General features: G+C 36.8%; 6 protein-coding genes across 6 annotated transcripts; 5 read left to right on the top strand and 1 right to left on the bottom strand.

Moving 5' to 3' along the window:
- Window positions 1-641: 641 nt before the first annotated feature.
- KABA2_11S04334 (SRP1/TIP1 family protein) lies at window positions 642-1,763 on the top strand (the record flags this gene model as incomplete). Its single annotated transcript, XM_041552742.1, has 1 exon — window positions 642-1,763. One exon carries the CDS (start codon window positions 642-644, stop codon window positions 1,761-1,763), a length of 1,122 nt encoding a protein of 373 aa, XP_041408676.1.
- Window positions 1,764-2,263: 500 nt separating this feature from the next.
- KABA2_11S04312 (pyridoxal 5'-phosphate synthase subunit PdxS) lies at window positions 2,264-3,142 on the bottom strand (the record flags this gene model as incomplete). Its single annotated transcript, XM_041552741.1, has 1 exon — window positions 2,264-3,142. One exon carries the CDS (start codon window positions 3,140-3,142, stop codon window positions 2,264-2,266), a length of 879 nt encoding a protein of 292 aa, XP_041408675.1.
- An 809-nt stretch (window positions 3,143-3,951) lies between these two features.
- On the top strand, window positions 3,952-4,620 carry KABA2_11S04290 (uncharacterized protein; the record flags this gene model as incomplete). Its single annotated transcript, XM_041552740.1, has 1 exon — window positions 3,952-4,620. The coding sequence occupies one exon, from the start codon at window positions 3,952-3,954 to the stop codon at window positions 4,618-4,620; it is 669 nt and encodes a 222-aa protein (XP_041408674.1).
- Window positions 4,621-4,976: 356 nt separating this feature from the next.
- KABA2_11S04268 (uncharacterized protein) lies at window positions 4,977-5,888 on the top strand (the record flags this gene model as incomplete). The annotated part of the gene is made up of 1 exon (XM_041552739.1): window positions 4,977-5,888. One exon carries the CDS (start codon window positions 4,977-4,979, stop codon window positions 5,886-5,888), a length of 912 nt encoding a protein of 303 aa, XP_041408673.1.
- Window positions 5,889-6,371: 483 nt separating this feature from the next.
- On the top strand, window positions 6,372-6,644 carry KABA2_11S04246 (uncharacterized protein; the record flags this gene model as incomplete). The annotated part of the gene is made up of 1 exon (XM_041552738.1): window positions 6,372-6,644. The coding sequence occupies one exon, from the start codon at window positions 6,372-6,374 to the stop codon at window positions 6,642-6,644; it is 273 nt and encodes a 90-aa protein (XP_041408672.1).
- Window positions 6,645-7,618: 974 nt separating this feature from the next.
- On the top strand, window positions 7,619-10,018 carry KABA2_11S04224 (uncharacterized protein; the record flags this gene model as incomplete). The annotated part of the gene is made up of 1 exon (XM_041552737.1): window positions 7,619-10,018. One exon carries the CDS (start codon window positions 7,619-7,621, stop codon window positions 10,016-10,018), a length of 2,400 nt encoding a protein of 799 aa, XP_041408671.1.
- Between the last annotated feature and the right edge of the window lie 776 nt (window positions 10,019-10,794).

Below are 10,794 nucleotides of genomic sequence, written 5' to 3'. Positions count from 1 at the left end.
CGCGTTGGTAAGAGCGGGCCGTACAGTTTTTCAAAAATAAGATGGAGAGGCAAAACAGGCACTGCTAAAAAGAAACAAAAAAAAACTTTTCCAGATTACCAACTAAATCTTTTAAACGATCTATCTAAATAGATATCCAGGAACGTAGTAACCAAACGCCATAACATATTTTTGTTTTTGTTTATTCCCTAAAAGAGGTTGTTCTGTTTATGTTATTTCCTTCCTAAAGGTGTCTGGAGTTTCATAGTTACAGATAAAGTTTTATTGACATGCCTTCTACAAAGATAAACTAAAAAAGCAAGTAGTAAAACTTTTCTGATATTCAGATTTTTTCACGATAATATACTTGCTTTCAAATAAGTTTTCTAAACGAAGTTATTTTTATGGGAACTGCTAATACTTAGAAGCAATGTGTCTGTCGAGCTAAAAACTAAGCCAAGTAAAAAATATTCTCTCTTTTTATCACCATTCGTTCATGTTTTTATCCATTAAAAAAGTACATTCGAAAAGTATATAAACAGAGGAACTTTGATATTTGTTTGAAAGTAGCTTTTGTACATTCTATTTCTGTTTTACTTTTTTCAGTTACATACTCATAGGAAGAGTCCAGTAAGAATATTATCCACTCGCTTATATACACAATGCAATACACTTCTGCTCTAGCCTTATTAGGTGCCGCTACTCTAGCCTCCGCTGCTACTCCAACTCCAGAACAAACTGCTGAATTAGTTGTTCTATTAAACGATGTTAACGACAGATTCGCTGATTACACATCCTGGTTCTTAGGTTCTGGTAGTGCTATCCCAGATGGTATCATCGATGTCTACATGGCTGTTCACACTGCTACCGACGAATCCTACACCACTATGTTCACTGGTGTTGACGTTGATGGTTTGCTAGCTATGGCCACATCTGTCCCATGGTACTCTTCTTACCTATCTTCAGATATTTCTGTCGCTATTGCCAGTGTTGAGGCTGCTGCCGAGACTTCTTCTGCTGCCGCTACCTCTGCCCCAGCTACTTCTTCTGATGTTGCTACCTCTGCTCCAGCTTCTGCTTCTGCTTCTGCCTCTGATGTCGCTACTTCTTCTGATGTCGCTACCTCTGCTCCAGCTTCTGCTTCTGCTTCTGCCTCTGATGTCGCTACCTCTGCTCCAGCTTCTGCTTCTGCTTCTGCTTCTGCTTCTGCCTCTGATGTCGCTTCTTCTGCTCCAGCTTCTGCTTCTGCTTCTGATGTCGCTACCTCTGCTAACGTCACCTCTGCTGCCGCCACTTCTATTGTTTCTCAAAGCAACTCTACTGCTACCCAAGAAACTACCACTAACACTGTCACTGACGTCAGTAGTCTAACTACCACTTTCTGCCCAGAAAGTCTTGTTATCACTACCTCTGCCTACGCTAACTCTACCGAGACTGTTACTGTTTGTGATGAATCTTGTCAATCTAGAAAGATTGCTGAAGCCACCACCACTGTCAACTCACTAACAACTACTACTGTTACTTCATGTGATGAAGCTTGTCACGCTTCCAAGTCTGCTGCTACTGTTACCAACACTCAATTTACCACTGCTACCATTACTTCTTGTGATGAAGTTTGTCACGCTTCCAAATCTGCTGCTGCTGGTACTACCACTGTTAAGGTTCAAGTTCAAACTTCTTCCTCTGCCTCTCACACTGTTGCTGTTCAAAGTGCTAATGGTGCTATCAAGCAATCCGCTGGTGTTGCTGCTGTCTTAGGTGCTGCTATTATGCTCCTATTATAATTGGAATAATTTTTCTTCATACCCCAAACTAATTCAATTTTTAAGCATTTTTATCACTAATAATTTCTTTGGATCAAAATTAAGACTAATTTTTTAAATATTTTTTTGATTCTTATCATTAATGTTCGTCATATTACTGTTCAAGGTATATATAATTATGCAAATTAATAATTCATGTATTATAAACAAGTTCAATTTTTTTTATTAGATATATTGATATTTTATGGCATTTAGATATGTATGACATTGTTTTTCTTCTTAGATATGTTTCATAGTTCATTGTTTTGTCAATGGACTATATTTAATTAGGGAAATATATTAGGATTTGTTATCAGAAAAAAAAAATTATTTAGTAAAACAAGTTTGAACAGCATGTTACTTCACGTAGTTACTCGGTTGACTTTTCTTGTTGACTGACGGTGTTGGCTTTAACGTTTGTGAATACATTATTTTAGTTTATAAAAATAAATAGGATTATAGATATTTATAAAATATAATATTTAAACACCAATTTCGGCCAATCTAGATCCTTTTATGGATTCAATTGCTACACCACCCATCGTATCACCTAAATCGGTAGATACCTCTAACAATTTTGCTGAGTTGTTGAAATGAGTGGTTGCTTCAACAATAGAACGAGCTACTTTTTCAGGGTTCGAGGATTTAAAGATACCAGAACCCACAAAAATACCTTCACACCCCAATTGCATTAACAATGCTGCATCTGCAGGAGTAGCAACACCACCTGCAGCAAAATTGACTACAGGTAATTTACCATTTTCTAATGTGGTCTTTAGCAAATCGATTGGGATTCTCAATTCCTCTGCCTTTGCTTTTAACCCGGCAACATCCTTTAACAGTGGTTGAAATTCTTCAATTTGACCTCTAATCTTAGATATATGTTTGACAGCCTCAGAAATATCCCCAGTACCTGCCTCTCCCTTGGTACGGATCATAGCAGCACCTTCATTAATCCTTCTTAACGCTTCACCTAGATCCTTGGCACCACAAACGAATGGAACTTTGAATTCATCTTTACGAATATGTTTAGACCAGTCAGCCGGAGTCAAGACTTCACTTTCATCGATATAGTCGACCTCAAGCTCTTCTAGAATTTGCGCTTCAACAAAATGTCCGATACGGACTTTAGCCATCACTGGGATAGACACGGCCTCCATGATCTCTTTTATCATCTTAGGGTCAGACATACGACACACTTGACCTGATTTTCTCATGTCTGCAGGAATCTTTTCCAAAGCCATAACAGCACAAGCACCGGCTTTCTCAGCAATAACTGCTTGTTCGGCAGTGACGACATCCATGATGACACCACCTTTCAACATCTGGGCCAGGCCAGCTTTCACTTTAAATTCAGACATTTCAGGATATTAAAATTATTCGCAAGAAAACCCTGTAAAAACGATATAAAATTGACAACAATAATGATCTTCTAATCAATGGTCAATTTCAAACTATATGATGGAAAAAATGATGCATATCAAAGGGAATAAATTAAATGGGTCACTCGACCTTATATATATATTGAAAACTAGATTATAGTTGAGAATTGATTGATTCACAACTATTTTCCAACCAAAATCACGAACCCATTCATCCAGCTCATCTACCCCTCCAACTATAATATCTCAATAAAAATTGACTCCTATTCTGGTTCTTATTCAATCCATCTATGAGTAACAAAGAGTGCAGTTGTAGCGTCTTAGCACCATCCACAAAACAGCAATATGTGCCACCTTTAGCAAATATTACGCAATTGTGGGTCATCGTCTCATTTCTGTTGAGATAGAGGTGAGTTTGTGCCGCGGTTTCTTCACAGAAAATTAATTCCAAACTGAAAAATTATTATCTCAGCTAATCCAATCAATTGTTGATCGGAAACAATAGAGACCGTTCAAGATTATTCAGATATCCATCTCTTTGGATTATCGTCTTAGAGGAGATCAGAAACGTGATATTTTGAAATGTTTTTAAAAGTGAACATAGGTGTTACTTTTTGGGGAGATAACCTGGTGAAAGTGTAGAGTCACACTTTAGTTTTCGTGTACGTAGGAAACTAAGCATATATAAATGAGTACCTTAAAAGTTTACAAGTAGAAACAAAGATATTCCTTAGTTCACGTATTGTTAAGTAAATAATAAGTTGAACAGTATATATTAATACATCGGAATGAACCAAAAGTGTATTGGTGTGTTGGCCTTGCAAGGTGCATTTATAGAACATGTCCATCATTTGGAGCGTTGTGTTGACAAGTATGGTTTACAATTTTATAATGGTGTAACTATTAAAATAATTACTGTTAGAACCAAAGAGGAATTATGGCAATGTGATGGCCTAGTAATTCCTGGTGGTGAATCAACAGCGATGTCTTTGATCGCTCAGAGAACCGGGTTCTATGACGATCTATACAAATTTGTTCATAATTCACAAAATTCTATTTGGGGTACTTGTGCTGGATTGATCTTTATATCAGAGATTTTAAGTAATGAAAAAGATTTAGTGAAAACATTACAATTGTTACATGTTAAAGTTAAGAGAAATGCATTTGGAAGACAAGCTCAATCCTTTACACAAGAGTGTGACTTCTCGAGCTTTATCGACGGGTGTGTTGACTTCCCAGCCACTTTTATTAGGGCTCCTGTTATTGAGGAGATCTTAGATAATGACACAGTGGAGATATTATTTCGTTTGAATAAACCCGATAGTCCTCAGGATGGTTTGATTGTTGCCGTGAAACAGAATGATAACGTCTTAGCGACTTCATTCCACCCAGAGCTAGCAGAAGATGATCTAAGATTCCATGATTATTTTATTAGACATTTCATACTGAAGATATAGATGGCATATATAGCTTCTTTAATTGTTAAATGTCGCGCTCGTGGTTGGTTAGCAATTCTTCGTTTCACTATATAGGTTCGTCTTATCTGCAAAGTGTATACTGCTAAAGAAAATAAAAAAAATAAGCATTTTTATTTTGGAATCATAAAAATATGATTCTTCAAGAACAAAAAAATAAACAAAGGAGAATGCTCAATATTTGAAAACACGCAATGGTAGATTTAAAATAACGTTTAGTTTAAGTATCCAAGACTCTAATGATTGATATATAAACAACGAATGTTATTCCTTTTTACTTGAATGTGATACCACTCATGTTTTCTCCCATTTGAGATGCCGGGAGGCCACCAATACCAATGTCTTCCAAAGGTCAGAATTATCAACTACCATTTCGTTATACGTTTCTAGCAGGTTCTTTTGCTGGAGTCTCAGAGACTGTGGTAATGTATCCGTTGGATGTCATCAAGACTAGATTCCAATTGCGACCTGTATCTGTCACCAGTCAATGTGGATTGATATCTTACATCACAAAAGTTCTTCGTAAAGAAGGACTTCGTCACGTTTATAGAGGCATTACTTCACCAATTCTTATGGAAGTCCCCAAACGTGCTACGAAATTCTCGTGTAATGCCAAGTACCTAACTCTTCTGCAACAAGTATTTGGACAATCCACTGTAACACAACCAATCACTATCATGGCAGGTGCAATGGCAGGTTCTACTGAAGCAATTATAATTGTACCTTTCGAACTGGTAAAGATTAGAATGCAAGATGGAGCCTCTCTCTACAGGACACCCTTTGACTGCTTGAAATGCATTATAAGGAAAGACGGTGTCTTGGCAATGTTCACAGGTCTGGAGGCCACAATGTGGAGAAGTTCTGTTTGGAATTCTGGATATTTCGGGTTAATACATTTTGTTAGATCAATTTTACCTAACACAGAAAACAAAGGATTAGAGACGAGTTACAATTTTATAGCAGGTGCTTTAGGTGGTTCATTGAGCTGTTTCTTGAGTGTACCATTTGATGTTGTGAAATCACAAGTTCAGTCGGTCAATGGTTCACATATGATTTCGAGAAAAGGGTTATATGGGTCGGCCATCTATTCAATTATAAATATGTACAAAGTTCAAGGTGTTTCTGCCATGTATAGAGGAATTACACCCATTTTATGTAGGTATGCGCCAGGTGGAGGTATATTATCATTAGTATACAACAAAACCTACGAACTACTTACTGAATATGACCTACAAAGCCAGAAATTATAGATAACTCATTATGTATTATCTTGTTTGAATCAGTAAACTCATAGCATCCTAAATAAACGTCTCTTATGTTAAATATATTTAAAATGTTTACATAATACACGGAATGGATATTTGAAATAGTTATTGGAACGGTTTGGTTCGGCCCGGAAACATAATTAAGCATTGTTATCCGTTTTCGTCGTCTCTCTCCTGATGACCATTACTTAACCAACATGACCTAGTCAATAAACTTCAAAAGTGTATCTAATAAGGCCATAGGCTGACTAATATTCAGGACATAAACCCATTTTTAACAGTTACATGTGGCTGTATACTGTCCCTTGAAAAGCTGGTATATAAATCAGGTCGAAAGCAAGGATTATATTACAAACTATGGTTGTTTACGGTTCGTAAAATTAATTACTAGACCTTAATAGAAAAGAGAATTAAACAATATAGATTTTACAATGACTGAGTGGTGAGTAGTTGTTATGGATAAGTCTGATGCGGAGAGAAAGAAATATGGACCGTTACACGTCGCAGGTATTCTACCAATTATTGAAGCTGGAATCTTGTTGTCAGGTGGCCAAATTAGTGACGAAAGTAACCCCGCCAAGAGCCGTCCATTCTCATCTTCAAATAAGAGCAGACACTAAGCAAGATGTTATTGATACGTTAAGAAAGGACCCGTTTTCTCGAAATGGTGTTTGGAATGTAGATGATGCTATCATATACAGATTGGACACTGTTTACAGGGAAAAGTTAGACCTAACCTGATGAAAACACCAAGATCGGAGATACTTGTGTAAAATAATTTTGTAAAGTGAAGTATTGAACTTTTATAAGTATACAGCTAGTAAAAAATGAATATTCAAAGTGACTGCCATATTTAAGATATTGGTATAACTCGTACTAATAACTTAAAGAAGAAATTATTTGAAATGGAATAAAATAAAATTCTCCGAAACTGTAAGCATTATTCTGAAAGAGTATTTGCGGTACACTCTTGTTTTACTTAACTCCTTAGGGAATCTTTTTTACATAATTGATTTATCAGGGTTATTCATCTAATTTTGTGTGAATATCATCAAAGTTTTACGAGAATTTCATGCTTATTCAGCATGTTAAAATAAATTCACCTAGAGAGTGGGCATCTATCCGTCTCGATATTCATCTACCTCTCAGTTGATCAACGAACAATAAAGTACCAATTGGGCATAGGTTCAAGTTAGTCGTGTCTTGTCTTAAACTCCAGAGTAATTGTTGAAAATTATTTCACCTTTGAAAAATATTTTATTTCGGTCCTGCGGTATCTTTTGTGCCAATACGCGAAATTTCGTTATTTTGAAATAAATTTTGCGATGACTCCACTTGAAATTTGAATCATTTCCAGATCTGATAGACGTATTGATTAGTTATATTGTTCATGGATACGTTCCACTGAATGTTAACAGTGGGTACCGGTCAAGAAGATGTGCATACTCGGATATTCTAACGGAAGATAACTCCAGGTATTCTGGATTTGTTGACGTTTACTCAAGAAGAAGGCGTTTCAGAGTTCTTGAAATGTCAAAATAATTATACATAGGCTGAAAGAAAATATTCAAGACAAGCATATATAACTACAAGGAAATGTTAAATAAAAGTAATAGCACTGTGTTTTTTTTAGTCTTCTTCATGGTGTACAGTTTTTATCGCTATTAAAGTTCGAGAAACAACAAAGTTTGAAGAATAGTATTAATAATAAAAAAATGCAATTTGCAGACTTTATTGCAGCAGTATCGCTGTTATCATACTTACAAACGACTAATGCTTGGTCTCCAACAAATAGTTACACGCCAGGGAAAGTTTCATGTGATAGTGATATTAACCTTATCAGAAAAGCTGATGGTTTGGCCTCTGAAGAAACTGAATGGTTAGCAAAGAGAGAAAGTGTTACAAAGGATGCCTTGAAGAAATTCTTGGATCGTGCTACTGCTACTTTTTCAGATAATTCTATTGTTGATTCTATCTTTGACTCTACTCAACCAAGAGTTGGTTTTGCTTCATGTGGTGGTGGGTATCGTGCAATGTTTGTTGATGCCGGTGTTGTTGCTGCTATGGACGAAAGAACTGTAGGTGCCACTGAAAATGGTTTAGGTGGTTTGTTGCAAGGTATCAGTTATATAGCTGGTTCCTCCGGTGGTTCATTCTTTACTTCAACTGTTACGTACAACAACTGGACCTCAGTTCAAGAGATTATTGATCAAATGAAGGACGGTGACCATTCTATCTGGGATCTTTCTAATTCGCCAACAAACCCAGGTGGGTCAGACACTGACTACACTAATGCTGTCTTTGAAAACATTACTGAATCTATCAAGTTAAAGAACGAAGCTGGGTTTGACGTCTCATTGGCTGATGCATGGGGTTTGGCTTTTGGTTATTACTTCTTCCCATCTTTGCCAAGAGGTGGTTACAGTTACCAATGGTCTGATATTCAAGATGCTGATGTCTTCAAGAATGGTGAAATGCCAATGTTGATCGAACTTGCCAAGGTTGAAAAATCGGGTGAAACTTCTGTCGATTTGAGCTCTACCACTATTGAAATGTCAGCTTTCGAATTCGGTTCCTGGGAACCTACCATTAACTCTTTCTCCAGTATGAAGTACCTTGGTACTGAGGTTAACAATGGTTCTCCCGTAACTCCAGGTGAGTGTATTGCTGGTTTTGACAATGTAAACTTCCTGACTTCTGCCTCTACTAATGTTATCAACACCCTTTCCAACCAAGGTGGTTTCTTCTCACAAATGATCCAAACTTACGAAACTAAATTCTTACCAAATGTCACCACCCAAGGTCACATTGATGTTAACATTGCTGCTCCAAATCCATTCAAGGGTACTACCAACTACGAAAGTGACAGCTCTATTGTTGACAATGATCAATTATATCTAGTTGATGGTGGTATCGATGGTCAAGTTATCCCTTTCACACCATTGATGAGAAAAGAACGTGATCTTGATTTGGTCATTGCTACTGACACTACTGCTGATACTGATGAAGTTTGGCCATTTGGTTCCGCTTTGGTCGCTACATACGAACGTCAATTCATGGAAATTGGTAAGACAGACGCTTTCCCATATGTCCCAGATACGGATACTATTATCAACTTAGGTATTAACAAGAACCCAACTTTCTTTGGTTGTGATTCTTCCAACTTGACTGATTTAGCTTATGTCCCACCTTTAGTTGTTTACTTACCTAACAGAGCTTACTCCTATGACACTAATGTCAGTACTTCCGTCTTGACTTACACTAGAGAACAACGTTTAGGCATGATCCAAAATGGTTTTGAAATTGCTACCAGAAATAATTTCACTGATGATCCAGATTTCTTAGGTTGTATGGGTTGCGCTGTTATGAGACGTAAGCAAGAAAAGCTTGGACTAGAATGGCCAACCGAGTGTGCGCAATGTTTCGAGAGATACTGTTGGAATGGTACTGTTTCTAACAGTGACACTGTTGCTGTTCCAAGTTCTTCAGTTTCTATCAATGGTACTTCATCAATTGCTAGCGTATCCTATGCTACAGGATCTGCATCCGATGATAACTTCAGCACAATTCATACCGAAACTTCTACTACTGTGACATGTCATGAGTGCGAGGAGGCTAAAGCTACTACCTCTGCTGTCTATGGAGAAACTAACGTCACAACTACCGTTGAATGTGAAGAATGTGAAGAAGCTCAATCTCAAGCTACCGTTACTGTTGAATGTGAAGAATGCGAGGACGCGCAGGGAAATAGTCATCACACTACCACAACATTGACATCGATGACCACAACAACTCAAGTTTGTGAAGAGTGTGAAGAAGCTCAAGAGACTGCTACTGCTATAACCACAAACGAAAATTATAATGGTCCTTCCAACGGTTCTTCCAACGGTTCTTCCAACGGTTCTTCCAACGGTTCTTCCAACGGTTCTTCCAACGGTTCCGGTAACAGTGTCAAGAGCACTTCGTCTACCCCATCTATCCTTCAGGTCACAACAGGTATTCCATCCACATCTGCTTATGATGTTATGGTCAACGAAAACAGTGCAAACAACTTGATTTTCAAGGGTGTTGTATCATTATTAGCTATTTTCGGTGCTATCATTGAACTATTTTAATGGTAATCACGTTAGGTCATTTTAAACAAAATATTCTTTTATACCCGGTTATGAAATATATCACTCAATAACTATTTAAATAGAAAGCATACTAGTTGATAATCATTATTTCAATATGAACTCAAAATTCTATAGTATTTCTAGAACTTCGTTGGTTGCACAAGTTACCCTCAATCAAAATAAAACCGTTGTGCTTAAAGGGTAATCATTGTGTGAGATTGTTTAGAGAATGGGGTCTGTTATTCATGTTTTCTATATCTTAAAATCTATATTACAGAAACATTTTTAAATTGAATATAGTTTATTAATATAGACTAGTGTAAACGCATGGTTAAAAGTTACACTTCTACTAATCTCGAGAGACCTGTTCTTACTTTTTACAATATTAAAATCACAAGTTATAAAATGTTTCCATTTAACCGACAACAAGAACTAAATGAAATTACATAAATTCAAAATATATACAAAATAAATTGTGATTCTTGTTTAGTTTGTCGCACTAAAGAAAGAACACGATTGCCATCAATCCAATGAAATAGCTTAGAATATTATCAGATTGAGAGGACCCAGAACCGGTATATTCAGAAATATCACTCGAACTAGAGGCAGCTTCTTGGATTTCGGCCTGTACTTTTGTATATTCTTCGACAATCTGCGGCGTAGACGATTTTTATGGAATATCTACATAATAATATGTTTCAATGGCTTCTTCTTCGTTTCCATTAACATCGGTTGTGTTATACGTTCTTACGCCAGCGGAGCATGTTGAAGTAACC

Source organism: Maudiozyma barnettii (genome assembly GCF_903064755.1).
Source record: "Maudiozyma barnettii strain CLIB 1767 genome assembly, contig: KABA2_11, whole genome shotgun sequence".
NCBI lineage: Eukaryota > Fungi > Ascomycota > Saccharomycetes > Saccharomycetales > Saccharomycetaceae > Maudiozyma > Maudiozyma barnettii.
The sequence above is the reverse complement of the archived record's forward strand: the minus strand, read 5'-3'. Positions and strand labels throughout refer to the sequence as shown.